The 23,442-nt window shown below is 43.8% G+C and overlaps 1 protein-coding gene across 3 annotated transcripts in view; it reads left to right on the top strand.

Annotated features, from left to right (window-relative positions):
- The window catches only part of TNKS (tankyrase), a 310,108-nt gene that overhangs the window by 103,343 nt on the left and 183,323 nt on the right, over positions 1–23,442 (top strand). For all 3 annotated transcript variants that reach the window (XM_069742119.1, XM_069742100.1, XM_069742109.1), the window contains exon 3: positions 3,261–3,356. In XM_069742119.1, the coding sequence (XP_069598220.1) occupies positions 3,261–3,356 (96 nt within the window). The remainder of the gene's footprint in view (positions 1–3,260; positions 3,357–23,442) is intronic.

A 23,442-nucleotide genomic window follows, 5' to 3' on the forward strand; every position in this document is an offset into this window, starting at 1 on the left:
TGCAGGACCTGTGATGACATCAGAAGAGGGAGGGCTCTGTGCTACCATGTGATGCTCCAGCCCGCCCTCTTCATGAAATCACAGGGTCCTTGTGCTGGAGCACTCAGCACCCAGCACAGCCAGGCAGGTATGCAGCGATCTTGTCCCCTCTGGCCCCTGCTGCTGCCTCCTCCACCAGACACGCAGATCTCCCCAGCTGCTGCAGGCATCCATTGCTGGGGAAACCATGTGTGTCCCTGTGAAGGAGTATTCATTTACTGCTCCTGACTCACCACTCAGCTGACAGGTGGGCTGGGAAGCAGCTAATGAATATTCACTGCACTTTAATGATCGGGACCATGTGGTTTCCCAGCACTGATTCCTGAAGCCCTGCAGAGACATTTTTCTGCCTCCTGCCTCCCAGTGCAATCTCACTCGCTGCTGCCCCCTCCCCCCACCCCCATACATCCCTACCATAAGACGCACCCACACTTTCCTCTCAAATTTGGAGGAAAAAAAGTGCGTCTTATGGTAAAAAAAGATACGGAAAGTCTCTCACCAGAGCTGTGGAGTCGGTAAGCCAAACCACAGACTCTGACTCAGACGCCTCCGTGACTCTGACTCCACAGCCATGACACTCGCCATATGTAATACTTTTTCCTTCATTAGTTTTAATCCATAAAATCTATGAAATCAGACATGCGGCATTTGGTGAGACATGCTACAGGCAATGTTAGATCAAAGAGTTTAAGTGATCCATATCACAGTAAAGTGTCACCAAGACCAATTGTAAATCAAATCACATTGGGATGACACACAAGACACTGGCATATATGGGCCACATGGACTATTGAGCTTATTTTATATTGTCATTTTTTTGTTGAATTTTCCTCATGCACTGGCAATTTAAAATAATGGTACAAAACCTTAGGTGGAATATCCTCTCCTTTGCATATGGATGCGCTTGATATATTTAACAAAAAAACTCTTGACTAGGTACGGCTGTTGCATTATTGAATTTCATAAGCCCATGCACTATTATCTGCTGTGATACCTGCAATTTTGCATATATTGTTTATGCACTATTGAGCCTTTTTTTTTTTTTTTAATTGAACTTTCCTTAAGCCCTGGCACTTAAATATAATAGCAACAACCGGGAGTTAGATGGAATATCTTCTTCTTTGCATATGGGTGCATTTGATTTATTTAACTGTGACCAGATAAGGCTGTTGTATTACATTTTATGAGCCCATGCACCTGCTGTGATATCCACAATTTTGCATTGTATAATATAATATTGTATATAGTGGGTCTTTATCCTTTGTTTCTCGCACGTTCAAAACGACTAATAGAACAAGTGAAGTGGTTTGTCCAAATTCCACACAAAATGTTACTTTTCTGGACCACTGCAGTTATTCCAGCCCCTTCACATCAAGCATCTTTAGTACTTAGTAGAGACCCCTTTGGCTGTTGTAATCTGCTGTAAACCAGATGCATAGCCAGATACCGCTCCTGAGGAATCCAAGCCCATTCCTCGAAGGCAGTGGCCTCCAGTTCACTTACATTCTTGGGCTAGCTTACCCAGACAATGATGGATCTAATGCTTGCTTGTAATAGAGATCTTTACCGAGAAAGGCACAAGAATTGTATGTGCCCTGTTCCATCCAATGTTCTGGAAGTAAAATACGCGGTGTTATGATTAGGCCATGTTCACACAGTGCGTTTTTTACCGCGGAACCGCGGCGGTTTTGCCGCTGCGGTTCCGCAGCTGTTTTCCATGCAGGGTACAGTACACTGTACCCTATGGAAAACAGGACACACTGTGCACATGGTCCGGAAATTGTAAAAAAAAAGACGCGCTGAATAGCTCCCGGAAAAAAGAAGGAGCATGTCAATTCTTTTTCCGGAGCCGCAGCGGTTCTGCACCCATAGACCTCCATTGTGAGGTCCAAACCGCAGTAAAACCCGCAGATCAAAAATATATCTGCGGGTTTTACTGCGGTTTGATGTGCAGAACCGCTGCAGCAGGAAGTGCGGGGAGCGGGCGGAAGTGCGTGGGCGGAGTGTGGCTGCCCCCCCCCCGTGTTCCGATCCCGCCCCCCCGTGCTCCGATGCCCCCCCCCAGTGCTCCGATGCCCCCCCCCAGTGCTCTGATGCCCCCCCCGTGCCCTAATCTCCCCCCCTTATACTCACCCGGCGTCCCGGTGTCCGTCCGGCCGTCTTCTCCCTGGGCGCCGCCATCTTGCAAAATGGCGGGCGCATGCGCAGTGCGCCCGCCGAATCTGCCGGCCGGCAGATTCGTTCCAAAGTGCATTTTGATCACTGAGATATAACCTATCTCAGTGATCAAAATAAAAAAATAGTAAATGACACCCCCCCCCCTTTGTCACCCCCATAGGTAGGGACAATAAAAAAAATAAAGAATTTTTTTTTTTTTTTTTTTTCACTAAGGTTAGAATAGGGGTAGGGGTAGGGTTAGGGGTAGGGTTAGGGGTAGGGTTAGGGGTAGGGTTAGGGTTAGGGGTAGGGTTAGGGTTAGGGGTAGGGTTAGGGTTAGGGGTAGGGTTAGGGGTAGGGTTAGGGGTAGGGGTAGGGTTAGGGTTAGGGGTAGGGTTAGGGTATTTTCAGCCATTTTAACCCTAAAAAAATTCCTAGAAAACACACAGACTCTGGCTAGAAAACTGCATCAAAAAAACGCATCAAAAAACGCATCAAAAAAGGACCAAAAAAAGGACCTGCGTTTTCTGCCAAGAGCTGCAGTTTTTTAAAAAACAGTCAGGAAAAAAAAAGGATGGAAATCCTGAACGTGTGAACATACCCTTAGATTTCTGTGCCTTATCTTTCTCGGTTTGCAGCCCTTTGATAAGCTTTGTTTTAGAAGGACATACTACAGTGTCTGAGGAGGATAGTTGTGAGGCAGAGCCAGGCGATACGACTGCCAGCATTGAGTGGTGTCGGATGGAGCACCATCAGATGCAGCTTGCTTGTCAGCAGGAGCCAGTGTGCTTTCTGCTTCTCCAAACTGGGAGGGATGCGAGAACTCGATCACTGGATAGCCCGATTTCTGGTTGTGATGCAGAATCACGTGGTGCTCACATACCCTGACTAGTCAACTTGTTGTTTATCTGCACATCGGAGTCTGTTATAGCCGTGGTTCGCTAATAAAAAAGACAAAGGAAGGGAAATGAATATTCATTGTCACAGTATGCCGAGGAAAGTCTCTGCTATGAGTAACCTGTGTTTCCCTGAGATCCGACGTTGTTTCTGCTTTCCTTGTACAGTACTGCTGCAGCACGGCGCTGATCCTAGCATCCGGAACACCGATGGCAAATCAGCCTTGGACCTGGCTGATCCCTCAGCAAAAGCTGTCCTTACTGGTAAGAAATGCCTGTCTATACCAGCTTGTCGTATCTTTAGTCTTGTGTTCTCTTCTGGCCTCCTGAATAGTCTATTCATTCTGTATAGCTGTACTGTCCTGTTGCTGCTCCAAGCTGTTATATTCTTTACTGTACTCATGATTTTATTTGATATTCCTTGAATCTGTCGTTAACTTGTTTGCCTTTTGTTGCATTTTGGGGATTTTATCCGCTACCGCAGTAAAAGAACCTTTTTAGTTAAATAATTTTGAGTTGAGAGTGGATGACAGATATCAGCTGCAACTTTTCATTTGTTTCAAATGTACATTTATACAGAGTTTCAGTGACTGCTTTCAAAATATATATATCATTTTTTTGTTGTTGATTTCAGTGTGATTTATATTTGACATATTGCACATCCAGTTCCTATACCTACCGATTGAGACCCTTGGGTTTATTGCTTTGGTTTTTCTTCCTTAATTGGACCTTGTTTTGTCTATTTGTGTAGCTTGTGCTATGCAGCATCAGTTCTTAAGGATTCAAGGAATGATCAGAAACCCCCCCATCCTGAGCAGTTTGTCACCTAGGTTATCGGAAGCATATTAGAAAGCATTCATGATACGCTGCCTGGCCCGAGGAAGAAGACAAATGTATTTTTTCCAAGCGGACTGTCTAGTAGCACTCTGCATTTGATTGTGTTGGATGCTAGATGTTGGTGGTTCATGTGCTTCTTATTGCTATTAGATGTGATAAATAACAGCAATTGTGCTGCCACCTACAGTGCTTACGGTGGCAGGCTAGAAAAACTTCTTTACCGGAGCATATTTTATAGATGGATACACTGGGCAGCTGAAAGGTGACTGCACAGCTAGTTCTAAAAGGATCTAAGCACTTACGTGATTTCTCACACATCCATGGCTGGGTTTCACTGCAGATTGAGGTTTTAGCTATACATAGCAGTGCTGGAGTATTGCTATGTATAGCACAAATTATCAGACAATCACAGCTTCAAGTCCCTTAACCTTCGTCCGGCTGAGTAGGTACAATTGTAACTATTCCGTTTTAAAATTGCAATAACTTTTTTTTTTTTCGAAAAGCCGTAGAGGGCTGAAATTTCGTGACATCTCTGCAGTTTTGGTCCAGAATATATTGGCCAAATTTCAATAAAATATATATGAAGGTACAATTGTACCTCTGCAGCCTGTTAACGTTGTAAAATTATGCAGCCTGACGAAGGTTAAAGAGATTAACTAACAATTACAGTAAAAACTGAGTTTTTTTTAAAAATGTTTTTCATATTTTTAAGAACTTAAGTTCAAATCATTATCCTTTTGCCCCATTAAAAATAAAACCATTAAAAAAATAAAATACATGTTTAGTATGCCTGCATTTGTAAAAGTCCATTCTGTCAAAATATAAAATAAATTAAATCGTTAGAGTGTAAGAATAAAAATCAAAATAACAATACTTTTTTTTTTCCCGCCGCGACATTGCAATATCAAATATCGTATTTACTCCAAAATGGTGTCCATATAAACGTCACCTCAAGGCTCAAAATTAAGCCATCACCCAGCCCCAGATCCTGAATTTTTTTCTTAGAATTTTCAGAATTTCTTTTTTTCACCATTTAATTAAAAAAACAAAACTATACCTGTTTGGTATCTTCGTACCTGTACTGACCTGGGGAATCCGTTTAACCACATGGATATATATATATATAAATTTTTTTTTTTTTTTTTTTTTTAAAGAACAATTGTGCAACGGCACTTTTTTTTTTTTTTCTTCAATCTCCATGCAGTTTGAATTTTGTCCCTCATTTTCCAGTGCATCAGATGGTAAAATTAGTGATTTCATTCAAAAGTACAGCTCGTCCTGCAAAAAACAAGCCCTCATACGGCTGTGACCAGAAAAATAAATAAGTTATGGCTCTTGGAAGGAGGGGAGGAAAAAAATCTAAAAAGTAAATCTTGTGTTGAAGGGGTGAAAAAAAAAAAAGTAACCAAATGAATGCTGGTCCCTTTATGAAAGAAGCAGTGTTGTGCATCATTGACATAAACTTTTATACACAGTACAGAACTTCTTGACAGTAAAGTGCCAGTCAGTGTGCCCTATATTATGTCAGCCAAAACCTTAAACTTTCCACAAGTCATCTGCTCCTGGAGAATTTGGCAACATGCCGATGTTACTTCTAATAATGTTAACGGCGTTGTGGATCTGATACTGTGAATGCTCCATTTATGCTGTAATGACTCCTCACTTTGAGAACAGGTGTTCAGGCTTTTTTTTCTATCTGTAATGTATGGCGCGGGTATCCTTCTTGCTATCACCATAACTTGATTTTAAGTAGCTTGCTTTCAATTACTGTCAGGAAAGCAATTGATTTCGGCTCCCAAGCGCCCATACGATTGATGGGGTTGGTTTGAAAAGCTGCATTGTTGACATCCAAGCAATTAAATGTGGGTAGTCTGTAACGGTGCACCAAAGATTGGCAGTCACTTTTATTGTGTGCAATGATTATCTGCTTTAGATAATGGGGAACTGGCGGCCATGTTTGATAGGTGCCGAATGCAAGATTTTACAGATTGTAACTGTAAAAATATTCCTGCTGTAGTATTTGGTAGGACAAAATAAAAGGTAAATCTGTCTTAATTATTCAAGTTCTGTAATACATTTTGAAGGGAATTTGTTAGCGGAATTTGTTAGCAGGATTGCCCACCACAACCTATTTATATGTGCATGTTGCTCTTTCAGAGAAAAGCTCAGCAATGCCTTTACATGGCCAGTCCATTCCTCCATTACCAGGATATCTGCATTTGAATTGATATGCATAAGAGGCTGAAGAGCAAATTGTAGATCTGAAGCTTCTGTCACGCCAGCTGTTTTCTCCAATCGGCGCTGAGTGGGAATAGAGCTGAAGTGACAGAGGCTTCACATGTACAGCCTCATTTGCATATAATGTCAAACTCTGATTTCTCAATAATGGAGGAATAGACTATCCATGTAAAGGTATTGCTGGACTTGTCTTTGAAAGAGCTACATGCACATATAAATAGTTTGTGGTGACAAATTCTGCTGACAGATTCCATCTAATCTCTAAAAGTTCACTAATCTCAAAGTTTAGGCTATGGCTACATTTGTAGATGCATGATAAATGGTCTGTCATGTGACTACATTGCAGCTAGTCATGGTGAACATCTGGCTGGCTGCAACTTACCCTGTCAAAATAGCTTAATCCCTTAACGTCCAATGACGGATATCGCCCATCATGGTCCGGTGTCAGTTCCAGCACCAGGATGGGCTACGTCCATTATGCATTTAAACGATAGGCAGTTCCTTGCCGACAGCTGTCACTGACAGCTGAGAGGCACGGGAAGAAGTGCAGGGACCAATTTCATCGATCCCCCTCAACCAGATCGCGGTGAGTCAATCTGACTGTCACAGCATGATCGCGCAGGAGATGCTGAAATATCAGCACCTCCTGTCCGATTAGTGCAGGAGCTCAGCACTGCCAGTGGCTGAGCTCCTGCACTAACAGCCAGGAGTGGTGTCAGCACTGCCCCTGGTTGTTATTCCCCTAAAGGCTGCAATTGCAACGTTCCGGACGGAGGCAGAGGGACAGGAGCTCCCTCTGCCTTCTGATAGGTGCCCCCGCGACGTCATCGCGGGCTCCGAGCGTTGCCATGGTTACCCAGGGGGTGGTCATGACAACCTCCATGTCACCAAGCTATGGAAAGCTACTAAGACCATGCTCACAATTCCTTAATTGCTCGTTTTTGTTCACTCTGCCTCCACAAAAATCAGACTAGAAAGTGATCAAAAAATGTCGTGACCAAAAATGGTACCAATAAAAACGTCAACTCGTCCTGCAAACAACAAGCCCTAGCATGATTCTACAAAATACTCTTCTAAATAGGAAAAAAGCAATACACACTGCTGCAAGACCTGAACCAAAAACGCCCAACTGTGGGGCTAGAACCGCTGTCTGCATATACGTCCGGGCTCTCGGGTGCCAATCCAGAAGAAATACAATGCCAAAAGTCCATACAAGGAAGAAGATAAAGATGGAACTCACCGTTCTGTAAAATCCGAATTTTTTTATTTTTTTATTGAAACATCCTCAGCAGGGGAGTCACATATGGAATGCAAGGATGGCGGCCATTTTGAGCGATTGTGCTTCTATGGGTCCCGGAGGTGAAAGGAAGTACCGTATTTTTCAGACTATAAGAAGCACCGGACCATAAGACGCACCCAAAATTTGGGGTGAAAATTGCAGAAAAAAAAAGGATTTTTTTTATAAGATGGGGGTCTGTCTTATTGTCTGAATTTAAGGTATCTTACCTGAGGGCTGGCTGTGGCAGAGAAGGGTCACAGGAGGCATGGTGATGGCAGAGGTGAGGTGATGCTGAGGTGCGGCGGGCGGAGCGGCATGCACCTGAGCAGGTTCCCTTCCTGCTTAGGTGGGAGATGCCAGGGCCTGGCGTCCATGGGGGGGTTGCGGCAGTGGTGTGGAGGCGGCAGAGGTGCAGTCATCTTCTCAGGTGAGGTGACGCCGCGACCCGGTATCCAAGGCGAGCAGCAGAGTCAGGTTAATCACCGGTTTTTCGGTGGCGGCGGCCATCTTCATGAGGCCGCGCGTGCCCAGATTGTGTGCTCTGCTTCCCGGGGCTTCAGGAAAATGGCCATGGGAAGCGGCGTGAACTCGGCTTCAGGAAAATGGCTGCCACGATCTCAGTCTGCGCAGGCACGGCCTCCAGCGGCCATTTTCCTGAAGCCCTGGGAGGCAGAGAACTCAATCTGCGCATGCGCGGCCTCAGGAAGATGGCGGCGGCCGCAGAGAAAGCCGTGATTCACCCGGCTCTGCTACTCACCTTGGATACTGGGCCGCGGCATCACCTCATATGTGGAAGGGACGCTGCTCACGCCATACCGCTCACCGCGCCTCATCATCCTTGTACCTCTGCCGCCGCCACACCACTGCCACAACCAACCGGGCAAGCCTGCATTCGAACTATAAGACGCACCCTCCATTTTCCTCACAAATTTTTTTTTTAGGGAAAAAGTGCGTCTAAGGGTATGTGTCCACGTTCAGGATTGCATCAGGATTTGGTCAGGATTTTATGTCAGTATTTGTAAGCCAAAACCAGGAGTGGCTGATAAATACAGAAGTGGAGCATATGTTTCTATTATACTTTTCCTCTAATTGTTCCACTCCTGGTTTTGGCTTACAAATACTGACATAAAATCCTGACCAAATCCTGATGCAATCCTGAATGTGGACACATACCCTTACAGTCCAAAAAATACGGTAACTAGGTCCATATACCTGAAACAGGTGAAGTCACTCCCACATTCATTCAATAAGGATGAATAACACTCACACCTACTCGAGTAGAGAAACAACATAAAACCTTGATATACATAAAATTGTAAAAAATGAACAAATCACAATGCATACCTTAAAGGGAACCTGTCACCCCCCCAGGCGTTTGAAACTAAAAGAGCCAACTTGTGCAGCAGTAATGCTGCATTCTGACACTGTTGCTCTTTTAGTTATTGGTGCTGTAAATGCAGAAATAATCCGTTTTGTAATTTGTCCGAAATACCTTACCACAAGTTGTAGAAAGAAAAAGTACATGCAAATAAATGTAGGATCACCACTCAATATTAGAGCAAAATTACAAAAAGTTTTTTTCACACACCAAAAAGGACATTACACACAAATTAAAAACATTTAAAAACGTTCCACATTGGAACATGCACGTAAATCCAGTGTCAAAAACAAATGATTAGTATCCAAACTGATACATAAATATATAAAGTTCCCAGCTACAGATAGTGATACTAGCGAAATAGTATGCTGCAAGCTAAACACAGTGCAAAACATTCAGTATATAGGGCCCATATAGTGGAAACAGGGTGAGAAGTATTCACAGCGATGTATACCAGACAACTAGTTCTGCACTCCATGCAGTGATCTACAGAGATGCATATGCCTGAAATAGAGCATGTTATATCATTGACATGTTGTAGAGCTGGAGATATACAGTTAAATGCGTCCCATACTTCACCCTGATCAGTCCTAGAGTCTACTAGCGTCACCCCTTGGTCCTAAATGCAGCAGTGTAGTCCGGGAACAATATGTTGGATTGGAAGACCCACGCGTTCCGACACACTAAGGTGTCTTTCTCAAGGTGGCAATGATGATTATATGATGGTGCCCGAGTTTTTTCGTTGTCCGAAATACCTGTCTTCAGTCCTGGAGGCAAGTCTCCTAATCCCCCCCCCCCCCTGCTGCAGACGCCTCACAGCCATCACTCAAGTCTTCTTGGCGCCGAGCGCCGCCTCCTCAGCTCTGTTTGTTTTCAAATTTGCCGACGCCTGCGCTCTTTTGTCTTGCCTGAGGCAGGCGCAGTGAGCGTTGCCCATCTGTCCTCATATGCAGTCTCGCTGACTGCGCCTGTGCGGCTGCCCTGCTTGTGAATGCCAGCCCCTCAGTGTCTTATGATTTATTCACACTGCGGGGCTGGGATTCCTGGGCATACACACTGCGACCTGGGTGAGTGGCTTAGACACTTCGACAGGTTCCCTTTAACAGCAAACTAAGTCACATCATAGAATAATCACAGAAAAACAGACATATCAATTCCATCATTAAAGCCTGTAGAATGTATGCATGTGTGCGCATAATCCACCTTGCTTTTCTTCTGAGAAGAAGCCTATGAAGGTCTCCTCCCTGAGAAGGTAACACAACTTTCTAACCCCGCAAAATGCAATGCTTCTGGGTTCCCTCCATGATGTTCTCTCATGTGCTTGATTGCACATGAGAGTGCCCGTGTGAATTGATTTAATGTTTCTGGAATCTAATAACGGCTGGATTGTTTTTCCGATATAGAAAAATTTACAGGGGCAAAACACAACATACACAACATTATTAGTTCTACAGGAGAAAAAAATGTCGTACCTGATGTGAAACAGATCCCACAATTATCGTGCGCCCTGTGATGTGAAAATAACAGAAAGAGCAATGCGGCATCTAAAATTCCCCTTTGGGATACCTGCCCTTATCCAATCTTTTCGTTCACTTCTCATGTGTTTATACACGAAGATATCTCTTAAGCTGGTACTATGTCTGCAGGTAATTAAAGGACCCCTCATCACTATATCCGATAGCTTAGCATCCCGTTCTAGGATGTGCCAGTTTTCTTATTACCAATCGAATATGCCCATCCATGGGGCCATATTTAAAACAAAACACATCTCTTGGATAAATCAGAGGATTGCTTTCTAAATCCGCTCGGATTGCTGTTAATTTTTTTTACCTCCAAAATTGACTATATGGCAGAGAATGTTTTGTATAAAACCTTTTTTCGTATAAAAACTTTTCTCACTGTTGAAACTGCTAAGGCTCTTGGGCTACTTTCACACTAGCGTCGTTTGACGGACGTCGCAATGCGTCGTTTTGGAGAAAAAACGCATCCTGCAAACTTGCCTGCAGGATGCGGTTTTTCTCCATAGACTTGCATTAGCGACGCATTGCGACACATCGCATCCGTCGTGCGACGGATGCGTCGTGCATTTTGGCGGCCGCGACGCACAAAAAACGTTCAATGTAATGTTTTTTGTGCGTTTGGTCCGCCATTTTCGACCACGCATGCGCGGCCGAAACTCCGCCCTCTCCTCCCTGGAAATCACAATGGGCAGCGGATGCGTTGTAAAACTATCCACTGCCCACGTTGTGCTAATCAATCACTGTCCGTTGGTACGTTGGGCCGACTGTTTGCGACAGCCCGTACTGATGGGCTAGTGTGAAAGTAGCCTTAACAATGAATTAGTAAAGGATGGCTTACGATATACCTCTGTATTGAGGACTCCCTGTTCTACCCATAATTTGACATTTAAGAATTCCAATGATGAGCCCCCGAATTTTGATGTGAACTTCATGTTCATGGTGTTGGATAGATTCAGATGCTCCACAGAACACTGAAATGCATCCTGAGAACCATCCCACACCATGAAGACGTCGTCTACGTATCTGATGTACAACTTGATGTATTTCAAGTAGCCGTTTCTCAGGGAGTTAATGTAGTTCTTCAAATACGGCCAAAAATAAATTTGCGAAGGTACAACCAGGGTCCCCATCGCAGTACCCACACTTTGGATGTACCCACATATCCATAAATTGGAATGCATTATGTTTCAAAATAGTCTAGTCCTCCACATGCAAAATCAGCAAAATCTGTATTTTTCCGTGCTTCTTAAAACCTCCCTAACTGCATTTACACCATCAATTTGTGGTATTCTGGTATAGGCTTTCCACGTCTACTGAGACTTAGGCTAGGTAACTTTTTGCGAGTAGTGTAATTACCGTATGTTAATATTCCGAGGGAAGTTGGATTATTTTCCTTGCATTTTCCACCAGGGAAAATATTTTGCCTGTGCCTCAATATGAACGAATTTTTCTCTGCAAAATGTAGGCCAAGAATATGCAACTTGAAAAAGGAACCTGTCAGCTGATACATGCTGCACAATCCGCGGACAGCATGTGTCAATCAGGGGCTGCATTAGCTCAGTCAGGTATGTCTGAGATCAATGCTGTGGAGTTTAAATGCGGCCACGGCGGCTTCTCCCCACCTGCTAACCTGGATTGATGCGTCTATCTATACAAGCATGTACGCAGAGACCTGTCAGAGATCAGTCAAACCAAGTAAGCATGCGGGGGAGAAGTCGCCATGACCACCTGTCTGACTAGTCTACAGCGTGGTCTCAGCCCCAGTGGCATTTAATGTATGTTACACTCAACACTGGAATGTTTCAGAGTCAAACATAATTGACAGACCACACAGCCAGTGTCCGATACATGCTACCCAATCCATGGGCAACATGCATCAGCTGACATGTTGTCTTTACATCAAGCATGAAAACAAGTAAATCGGCACTAATAGACACATTAATCCACACTGACAGGAGTCCTACATGAGCAGTCTCTTAATACAGCAGGTACATTGACCAAAGTAAACTAAGGGTGACCACATAATGCTGGAACAAGTTAGTAATGCCCAGGGCGACAACTTTATTCAGAAACTTTGGAAATGCTTTTCTAGGCAACATGAGCAAGAAAATCTTCCAACAATAACATGTCAATTGTGTAAAGTGCATAAAAAAATTGTCACACAGTTAGGCTATGTGCACACGTTCAGGATTTCTCGCAGAAAATTCCTGAGAAAAACCTGAAATTTTCTGCAAGAAATCTGCATGCGTTTTTGGTGCGTTTTTGATGCGTTTTTTCCGGACATTTCCCAATGCATTTTGTAGTGGGAAATCTGCAAAAAAAAACGCAAAATTAATGAACATGCTGCGTTTTTTACCACGATGCGTTTTTTCGCAGAAAAAAACGCATCATGTGCACAAAACATGCGGAATTCATTCTAAATGATGGGATGCTTATTGTATGCTTTTTTTTTTTGCGGTTTTATAGCGTTTTTATCGGGAAAAAACGCAAAAAAAAACGCGAATAAACAGCAACATGTGCACACAGCCTAAGGCCTCTTTCACAAGCCCAGATAATTCCGGTACCGGAGAAATCGGTACCGGAATTATCCGTGTCCGTGTGCTCACGTAGCACATCAGTGTGGCACACATGCGGCAGCCGTGTGCTGACTGAGGACCACACGGACTGTGCAGGAGACAGCGCTACAGTTAAGCGCTGTCCCCTGTTTTGGGTGCTGAAGCCGGAATTCATTCCTTCTTCCCAGCAGCGTTCGCTGGAGAGAAGGAATGAAAAATCGTTTTTTCTTTTCCCTTAAAAATAAAAGTTTGTGCGTCCCCTCCCGCCTCCCATCCCCTGTGCGCACCCCCTGCTTGCCTGCCGGGAAATACTCACCCAGCTCTAGCGATGTCTCCTCTCAGCGCCGGCAGCAGGCCCTGTGTGAGCGGTCACGTGGTACCGCTCATTACAGTGAGGAATATGCGCACAGGGGATGGGAGGCGGGAGGGGATGCACAAACTTTATTTTTAAGGGAAAAGAAAAAAAGATTTTTCATTCCTTCTCTCCAGCGAACGCTGCTGGGAAGAAGGAATGAATTCTGGCTTCAGCACCACACGCAGGGGGGACAGCGCTTACTGTAGCGCTGTCTCTCCTGCGGGCGGTACGTGCACACATAGGAGAGTGCATACTGTTCTCCATGTGCACGTGTGCGGGACGCTTTGCGGACCATGCTGCCGTGAAAACACGGAGACGTGCATAGACCCATTCATTTGAATGGGTCTACGTGTGTCAGTGTCTCCGGTACGTGAGAAAACTGTCAGTACATGTACCGGAGACACTGACATGTGAAAGAGGCCTAAGGCTGTTCCAACTTTTGCTTTGACAAAGTTACAAGACATCTGGAAAATGACTAAATAAAGTCAGGCTGCATATGTCCCACAGCCATCATGAAATAATCATTTGCAACCATATTTTTCCTTGAGGCAAGGTTATGTTACCTTGCCTCAAGGAAATAATTTCATGCTTTGCTGATTGCTGTCCAATATCACACTGGAGCTGCAACAAGTTTTTTCATTTACAATAAGGAATGTGTTAAAATGATATGCGCTGATAAACTAAGCAAAACTTGTACCAATCTAGTAGCCGAGACTTCATCTGGGAAACACTTTTGCACATCTATGATAGACAAACAGGTTTCTCATAATTCACTAGCTTGGTAAACGCTCGTTTTGAAAACTACATACCAAAAAGCATCCATATAGTCGTGGAGCAAGTAAGTTGACCCGCACAGAAGTTTTGTAATTGTCCAGTTTAGGTCACCTTGCAGTAGCTGGAGATCACAACAGATGATCAGTGAGTGCCTAGTGTCAGATCCCCACAAATGTGAAATTGATAAACCTATAGCAAGCATAGCTCATCAATATTAAACTTGGTAACCCCATTGAAGCACAGGAAAAAAAAATTAACAGAAGGAAAAATAGTAAAAATTAATCAAAATTATGTTAGCAATGCAAAGTAAGCACGATACAGAAATGTATTTTTTGAACACACAATATTGATTGCTAGGGATGAGCGAATAGCTTCATATAACTTCTTATCTGAATAAAGAAGAAAAAGAAGAAAAAAGGAACAGCACAATGCAAACTTATCTTCGGGTGCAGGGCCCCAGGATAGCAGTCCATGTATCCAAGTAGTTCAATATAAGGCAAAAAAGAGGCAGCACTCCATGTAGTTAGTGTTTAGTCTTGCAGGATTTAATCAACCCACTGTTCAGGGCGACGTTTCGGCTCAGACTGAGCCTTTCTCAAGCCTTCTTATCTGAATAGCTATAGAGCTTACAGAATAGCTGCCTCGGCAACCCGGAAACCTGGAGCGCTCCCGATAATCAGCTGATCGGCTCCGCAGCTGCATGTGTCGGGGCTGTGTGACTGTCACAATACATGCATGGAAAGCCTGTTTGTTGTGCTCTCCATGGATAAGAAGTTATCCGAAGCTATTCGCTTATCCCTACTTATTACCACTTAATGAATGCTAAATAGTGATGTTTGTCACTCACTCAAGCATTAGTGCGCTCGAAATGCTCGTTATTCAATGAGAATTTTTGTGTGCTTTCATGCAAGCTAGAGTCCCCGCCCCACATTTGGTGCTTCCTAGACCACCAATAAACATGCAGGGATTGGCTGCCAGTCACTAATGTCTTGGTTATGCCATTACGGTAATTGGCTGGTGGCATAGCATCATTGGATCTATACAAGACTCGTGACACTATGCTCAGCACAGTGTACCAACAGACTTAGGCAGAGCAGGGAGAGGTGCTGCAATGCTAGGAACAGTTGTAGCCGCGTATAGGCAGGGATTACACACCTGTAATCTTTCTTGAAACTGCAACAGCAGTCCTTTTTAAGGGTAATTATAATCAAAATTCATAGCAGCACTCTAGGGAGAGATTGTGCTGAAGGGATAGTGTAGGAGAGAATAGGGCTAATTGCACGTCCTCTTCACTGCAACCCATACCAAAAGCTCATCAAGTTCTCAGGGGCAATTTTTTTTGCTCTTAATCCTGCAACATTTTTCAGCAGGAAAATATATGCTATTTATACTGTGCCAGTTGTGCATCAAAAGCATACGCTCAAACTTGGTTGGTTAGCAATAGCATTGCTATATTGCTCCTGTACTGTAACAAGTTCATCTGAGATGGGAAAATTTTCCTGCGATACTAATCCTGCAAAATTTTATCAACAGGGATGTATCGTACGCAATTTAAAATAGGCAAGGTGCGTGTTAAGTGACAGGGAGGTGAACGTGATGCTGATGGTGAGCGGAGACCGAGGCCGTGGGTAAAATCAAACTGTGCCTGCTGTGAGAGCACAACACGCAGGTAAACTTAACTTCCTGTCCCACTTTGTAGGGAGGTGCAGAACACCACTCAAAGCCAGACCAATGTGAAAAATTTGTTGGATGGATAGCAGATAAAGCTTCAAGTCACTTTGCCAGCACTACCCTGTCTTCGCTACAGTCCAGTGTCAGTAGCCGTGATTCTGGACCACATAATCCTCACCCTAAGGCTGCCGTCACACTAGCAGTATTTGGTCTGTATTTTACATCAGTATTTGTAAGCCAAAACCAGGAGTGGAACAATTAGAGGAAAAGTATAATAGAAACATATACACCACTTCTGCATTTATCCCCCACTCCACGTTTTGGCTTACAAATACTGATGTAAAATACTGACCAAATACTGCTAGTGTTACAGCAGCCCAATTCTCCTTCTTCCCACCATGCAGAGTGCCCGAAGAAAAAAATAAAAAAGGTCCCACACTTCGACACGCCGAAGAGCTGTTCACATTTCCATTTATAGTTTCTGGCCTCTCGACTTGCCCATTTCAAGTGGGACATGAGGAGATCACATGTAGTGATGCCCAAATATTTGAGCAGCCACGCTCACAAGAAGGCGAAGTTGGGAAAATGCAATTAGTGTCGCAAGAGGTGGATGATGAAGAGACAATTGCCAACAAGTGTTAAGTCAGCAGGCCAGGAGGAGGACCAGGGTGCAGAAGTGGAAGTGGAAGACAAGGTGGTGAACGATGAAGTCACTGACCCAACCAGGGGAGGTGACATGCAGAGCGAGAACAGCAGCGCACAGGGCGAGGGTTCCGCAGCACCACAAAAGGCAGGACGAAGCACTGGGTTGGCCAAAGACACAAGGCAGGTAACTGATCCCAAAAGCACCAACATGGGTGAAATTGCCAGGCCAAGGGTTATGTGTTCGAGTCTAGTGCTTTTTTTAAAACAGTCCAGTTAAAAAAAAAAAAAAATTGGACTTATCGGTAATTCGATTTCTAGGAACTCAACACGATGGCACCATTGGAGGATACTCCCCGCTCTAATAGGGACAGGAAGCACAAAGAGGTCAAATAACTCCACCCCACTTCACCTCTCCAGTGTTTTTTATAAAGGACTACACAGGTATGAATGCTTCAATATTTATTTACATCACCCAAATGAAACAACACAACGATAGGGTATGATTACCCCTGCTGTCATGGAGGGTTCCTAGAAATTGAATTACCGGTAAGTCTAAGTCTACTTTTCTCCAGTCAACAGCCACGACTGCACCTTAGGAGTTATGCCGTAGAAAAATTTTTTTTTAGGGAGGAACAATGGCATGGAGAACCTTCCTTCCAAGGGCCAAATTGGTATTAGACATTAAATCCTGTCTGTAATGTTTTGAAAAGACGTGGACCGAGGACCAGGTGGCAGCACTGCAGATCAGCTCAATGGAGGCGCTTGCCATCTCAGCCCATGAGACTGGCACAGTTCTGGTGGAGTGTGCTGTAAACTTCTCTGGAGGTACCATTTCTTGGTTTTCGTAAGCTCCACTAACTGCCTGCCATTTTAACCCAATTTGCAATCGTGCTCTTGGAAGCTCTTTCCCTTATTTTTCCCAAAGTGTTGTATGAAGACATTCTGGTCCTTCCTCCAGGGTCTTGACCTTTGGATGTACAAAGAACTGTCCTTCACTATTTTCAGAGTATGAAACTCCGTTTTGCTTAGCATTGGATGGGTTCTGACAAATAGAAGGCAGTACGATATCTTGGGGACCTATGGAATCCTGAGGAAACCATAGGTAAAAAAGATGAATCTAGGCAGAAAATAATTACTGTATGTCCTCTAGGGTTCTTAATTGGGGTTCTTTGATTGAGAGGGCTTGTAGTTCACCCACTCTTCTTGCTGTTGTGATGGCCACCAGGACAGCTGCTTTCAAAGACCATTTATCCAAGTCTATGATCTCTATAGGGTTAAATGGAAGTACGGTAACATAGTAACATAGTTAGTAAGGCCGAAAAAAGACATTTGTTCATCCAGTTCAGCCTATATTCCATCATAATAAATCCCCTACGTCCTTCTACAGGACCTAATAATTGTATGTTACAATATTGTTCTGCTCCAGGAAGACATCCAGGCCTCTCTTGAACCCCTCGACTGAGTTCGCCATCACCACCTCCTCAGGCAAGCAATTCCAGATTCTCACTGCCCTAACAGTAAAGAATCCTCTTCTATGTTGGTGGAAAAACCTTCTCTCCTCCAGACGCAAAGAATGCCCCCTTGTGCCCGAAGTATTGAGAGGTCTTTGAGAACCACGTTCAGCTCCCAGGCTGGGACCTAATTGGGAACCCTAGGATGTAGACGAGAGGCTGCAATCCTAAATCTCCTCACCCAGCCACGGTCACCTAGGGTCTGAGCAAACTACAAGCTAAGGGCTGCAACTTGGACTTTTAAAGTGCTAGTCTTCAAACCTTTCTCCAGCCCTCAACCCCTCCCCCCTTCCCCAAAAAAAAAAAAAAAAAAAAAGATTTGCGCCACATTCGGATGCAATACATCTGGTGGGTCAGATCTGCCCCAGGATATGGAGATTTTACATATCTTGTTGTAGACAGAATTGGTTACTGGTTTTCTGCTTCCTTGAAGTGTGCTCACCACCTTATCCGAGAGACCTCTAGCTTTTAGGATGATGGATTTAGAAGCCAAGCCGCAAGCTGTAAGGTTTGAGGATCTGGGTGAGTGGAGAAGGTTGCTGGTTGGTGGGAGAACCAACGGGCCATCTATCTTTGAATTGTTCAGAGTGCCGAACCAGCTTCTTTTTGGCCAATGAGGCGCTACTAGTAGGGTCTTTGTCTTGCCTCTCCTGATTTTCTGCAATGACTTTGGTAGGAGAGGAATCGGAGGGAAGGTATATACCAACTTGAAGTTCCAGTGGTGAGTGAAAACATCCACCGGTATGCATGTGTCGTTTGGGTTCATGACACAGGCGAAGATGCCTCCCACCCTACATCCATCATAGCACACCTGCAAACACCGTCAGCAACCACATCCATGTCCCAGCGCAGCGTTCATTTGTCCCTACTCCAGTCCTTGGAATGCAAGAGTAGATACACAGCCACCCACCCACCATAATAAACGGATCCATTTCCAGGCTGCTTGACCTGGAAATGTTACTGTTAAAGCATGTGGAGATGGAAGCTTTCTGCAACTTCATGGGAGCAGCTGTTCCTTGGTACTCAGTCCCCAGCCACCACCATTTCTCCTGATGTGCCTTCTCTGCCTTATACAAGCATGTGTCCCATAACATCAGCCGTAGCATGATGAAAGCTGTTATTTGGAATGTCCACTTAACCACAGACATGTGGACAAGTGCTTGTGGCCAGGGATGTTACATTTCCCTGACGGCACACTGGATGTACATTGTGGAAGCTGGGAACCAGCCAGACCCTGGGATGGAACACATACAACGGACACCAAGAATTGCGGGCCCTGGTTCAATCACAGTTTTTCCCACCTTCTGTTCCTTTCCCTTCCCCTCCTCACCCTCCCATCTCAGAAACAACATTAGTCCCAGTCTGGAAGCACTGCAGCACTGCCGTGGCCAAGCAGCAACAGGCTCTGCTGAAGCTAATCTGCTTGGGTGACAAACCACACACCACCAACAGTTGTTGAAAGGTCTAAGGCTACGTTCAGACTAGCGTTGTGCGCCGCTGCGTCGGTGACGCGACGCACAACGCACCGAAAAACGCGGCAAAACGCACGCAAAAACGCTGCGTTTTGCGACGCGTGCGTCGTTTTTTGCCGAAAATCGGACGCAAGAAAAATGCAACTTGTTGCGTTTTCTTGGTCCGACGCTTGCGGCAAAAAAGACGCATTTGTCGCAAAACGCAACAAGCAAAAACGCATGCGTCCCCCATGTTAAACATAGGGGCGCATGACGCGTGCGTCGCCGCTGCGTCGCCCGATGCGGCGCCGACGCATACTAGCACAACGCTAGTCTGAACGTACCCTAACAGACCAAACTGATCTGTGGCTGTCGCCTCTGAACCTACAACCAGTCACAGCCCTATGTGTAAAAGGCTGGAACCTGGCTGCGGCTTTGAAGTTTGGCTACCTCGCAAACTTAAACACCTACAAATAATGGCAACGCCAGAAAGAACCATGTCCTAAAAGGATATAACTTTATTAGACACACAAAAATTAAAACAGGAAAAATATATATTAAAATTCAAAAGTATACTGCAGGTGAGGGTCACATAAACAGGAAAAGAAAAGGTGGATAACGCCTGGAAAGAGTCTGTATATAATCCACAGCTGACCTGCCATACAACAAGTACAGAGATACAACGAGTTGGAACAAAGTGAACGAGACCTTTTGTCTAATAAGCCTGTATACGTATGGGGAAATTGAACCAACACATACAACAGTAAAGGCCGACAGGGGTCCTGTAAGTTACAAGGTAGCATATAACAAGTGACAACAGAGTTACATTGTATGCATATTTACCAGGTCAGGTGCAGGATAACCAGGCGTCCACCACACCCGACGCGCGTTTCGCTTTGAAATGCTTCGTCCAGGGGTGGATAGACGCTGGTTTGATCCCTTTTTATATTGCAATAGGCCATAGGAACCGTAAAACCGGAAATAGATCCGGGCGCATGCGCATATGACACAAAAGTTTAAACATATTATCGCTCGATATTTTAAATAATCTCTGCGCAATGTGTACAGATATTAAACGCCGGATCGAGTATACCACCGCTACTGCCTGATGTTAAGTGAAGCGGCGGTAGAAGGAGACGCCGTGTGCGGGTAAGTGCGGTCGTCATGGATACCAAAGCCCCGCGAGAGAAAGCGTGAACACCGCTGCAGAGGCCCGGTATCACCTGACATAGTCATGTGATGCAGTCACGTGAGGAGAGTGAACTAACATCCATGGAGGTATAGTATTAAAAACCGCAAACCGGAAGGAAAATTGTGCCGCAAAGGTGAAAGGAAGAAACGGGACCTGAGAAAGAGAGAAGGAAGAATGCATATAATGAATTAAATTACATACCATGCACATGAATGACGTATATAACCAAATAATTATAATAATAAATATAAAGTAACAAGTAAATCAAAAAATAAATGAAAACAAAATATACTAACAGCCACAAAGACCTGCTCCGCTCCGATCAAAAAGTGCATCAATACAATACATATATATAACGGAATAAAATGCGAATATATATAAATCTATGTCTATATATATATCACATAATCAGTGATAATTAGTGAATAAATATACAGACCCTATATAGAAATAGATAATCATATACAGTTAGGTCCATATATATTTGGACAGAGAAAACATTTTTCTAATTTTGGTTCTAGACATTGCCACAATGAATTTTAAACAAAACAATTTAGGTGCAGTTGAAATTCAGACTTTCAGCTTTCATTTGAGGGTATCCAAATTAAAATTGGATGAAGAGTTTAGGAGTTTCAGCTCCTTAACAAGTGCCACCCTGTTTTTAAAGGGACCAAAAGTAATTGGACAATTGACTCCATGGCTATTTCATGGAAAGGTGTGGGCAATCCCTTCGTTATGTCATTCTCAATTAAGCAGATAAAAGGCCTGGAGTTGATTTGAGGTGTGGTGCTTGCATTTGGAAGGTTTTGCTGTGAAGTAAACATGCAGTCAGAGGAGCTCTCCATGCAGTTGAAACAAGCCATCCTTAAGCTGCGAAAACAGAAAAAAACCATCCGAGAAATTGCTACAATATTACGAGTGGCAAAATCTACAGTTTGGTACATCCTGAGAAAGAAAGAAAGCACCGGTGAACTCATCAGTGCAAAAAGACCTGGGCACCCACAGAAGATAACAGTGGTGGATGATCGCAGAATAATCTCCATGGTGAAGAGAAACCCCTTCACAACAGCCAACCAAGTGAACAACACTCTCCAGGAGGTAGGTGTATCAATATCCAAATCTACCATAAAGAGGAAACTGCATGAAAGTAAATACAGAGGGGTGAAAGCCACTCATAAGCATCAAGAATTAAAAGGCTAGACTGGACTTTGCTAAAAAAACATCTAAAAAAGCCAGCACAGTTCTGGAAAAACATTCTTTGGACAGTTGAAACCAAGATCAACCTCTACCAGAATGATGGAAAGAGGAAAATATGGCGAAGGCGTGGTACAGCTCATGATCCAAAGCATGCCCCATCATCTGTAAAACACGGCGGAGGCAGTGTGATGGCATAGGCATCCATGGCTGCCAGTGGCACTGGGTCACTAGTGTTTATTGATGATGTGACACAGGACAGAAGCAGCCAAATGAATTCTGAGGTATTCAGAGACATATTGTGTGCTCAGATCCAGCCAAGTGCAGCAAAACTGATTGTCCATTTGTAGTATGAAACGACGACCAATGACCCAAAACATAAAGCCAAAGCAACCCAGGAGTTTATTAAAGCAAAGAAGTGGAATATTCTTGAATGGCCAAGTCAGTCACCTGATCTCAACCCAATTGAGCATGCATTTCACTTGTTAAAGACTAAACTTCAGACAGAAAGGCCCACAAACAAACAGCAACTGAAAACCACCGCAGTGAAGGCCTGGCAGAGCATCAAAAAGGAGGAAACACAGCGTCTGGTGATGTCCATGAGTTCAAGACTTCAGGCAGTTATTGCCAACAAAGGGTTTTCAACCAAATACTAAAAATGAACATTTTATTTAAAATTATTGAATCTGTCCAATTACTTTTGGCCCTTTTAAAAACAGGGTGGCACATGTTAAGGAGCTGAAACTTCTAAACCTTTCATCCAATTTTAATGTGGATACCCTCAAATGAAAGCTGAAAGTTTGAACTTCAACTGCATCTGAATTGTTTTGCTTAAAATTTATTGTGGTAAGGACTATAACCAAAATTAGAAAAATGATGTTTCTGTCCAAATATATATGGACCTAACTGTAAATAAGAAAGTGCCAAGTGCTACAAGTATCTAAGGACAAAAGTGACGAGTGCTTCAAAGACGCCATCATGAGTAAGAAGAAGGTGAAATAAAGACGTCATCATGGGTAAGTAGAAGATGTCAGCAAGATAAATATCTGAAAAATAAATATATGCATTCAATATTAAGAAGAAAAAACCAACATCGAAAAAAATTACCTCAGCTCAAAGAGGATAAAAAAGAGTTTAATCAATTAAAATCAATAAAATAAATAAAACCGAAAAAACTAGTGGGAAATTAGCAACAGGACAACTGATGGTAAATATTCATAGTTCATTAGAGGAATGGTTGGAAACTATTGTGATCGTTCAGTCCATAGGGTGAGATCGTATTCAATTTAAAAATCCATTTAGTCTCCTTTTGAGCCAGTAGGCGTTTCCAATTGCCACCACGTGGCCCAATAAAGACCCTATCAATGCCCCTGAATAAAAGTCCAGTGGGATCACATTGGTGTTTTTCTTTAAAATGTCGTAGGATCGGCTTCAAAAATGTCAAATCATCACTAGTCCTGGCACCTTCAATGTCTAATATGTGCTCCCGAATTCGCCTCCTGAATTCCCTTGATGTCATACCGACATAGACCAGGCCACAACCACAAGTGGCATGGTAAATGACTGCTTTTGTAGTGCAGTTGATGGTATGGGTGATGGTATATTGCTCAGTTGCATCCGAGTTCATGAAATCCTTTGTTTTAACCACATTTTTACATGCCACACACTTACCACAAGGTGAACAGCCCCAAGCCGGGCCTTTGGATCCGAAGATGAATTTGGTATTATCACCCTTGTGGTAGCTGTGGAC

Source organism: Ranitomeya imitator, chromosome 1 (genome assembly GCF_032444005.1).
Source record: "Ranitomeya imitator isolate aRanImi1 chromosome 1, aRanImi1.pri, whole genome shotgun sequence".
Classification (NCBI taxonomy): domain Eukaryota; kingdom Metazoa; phylum Chordata; class Amphibia; order Anura; family Dendrobatidae; genus Ranitomeya; species Ranitomeya imitator.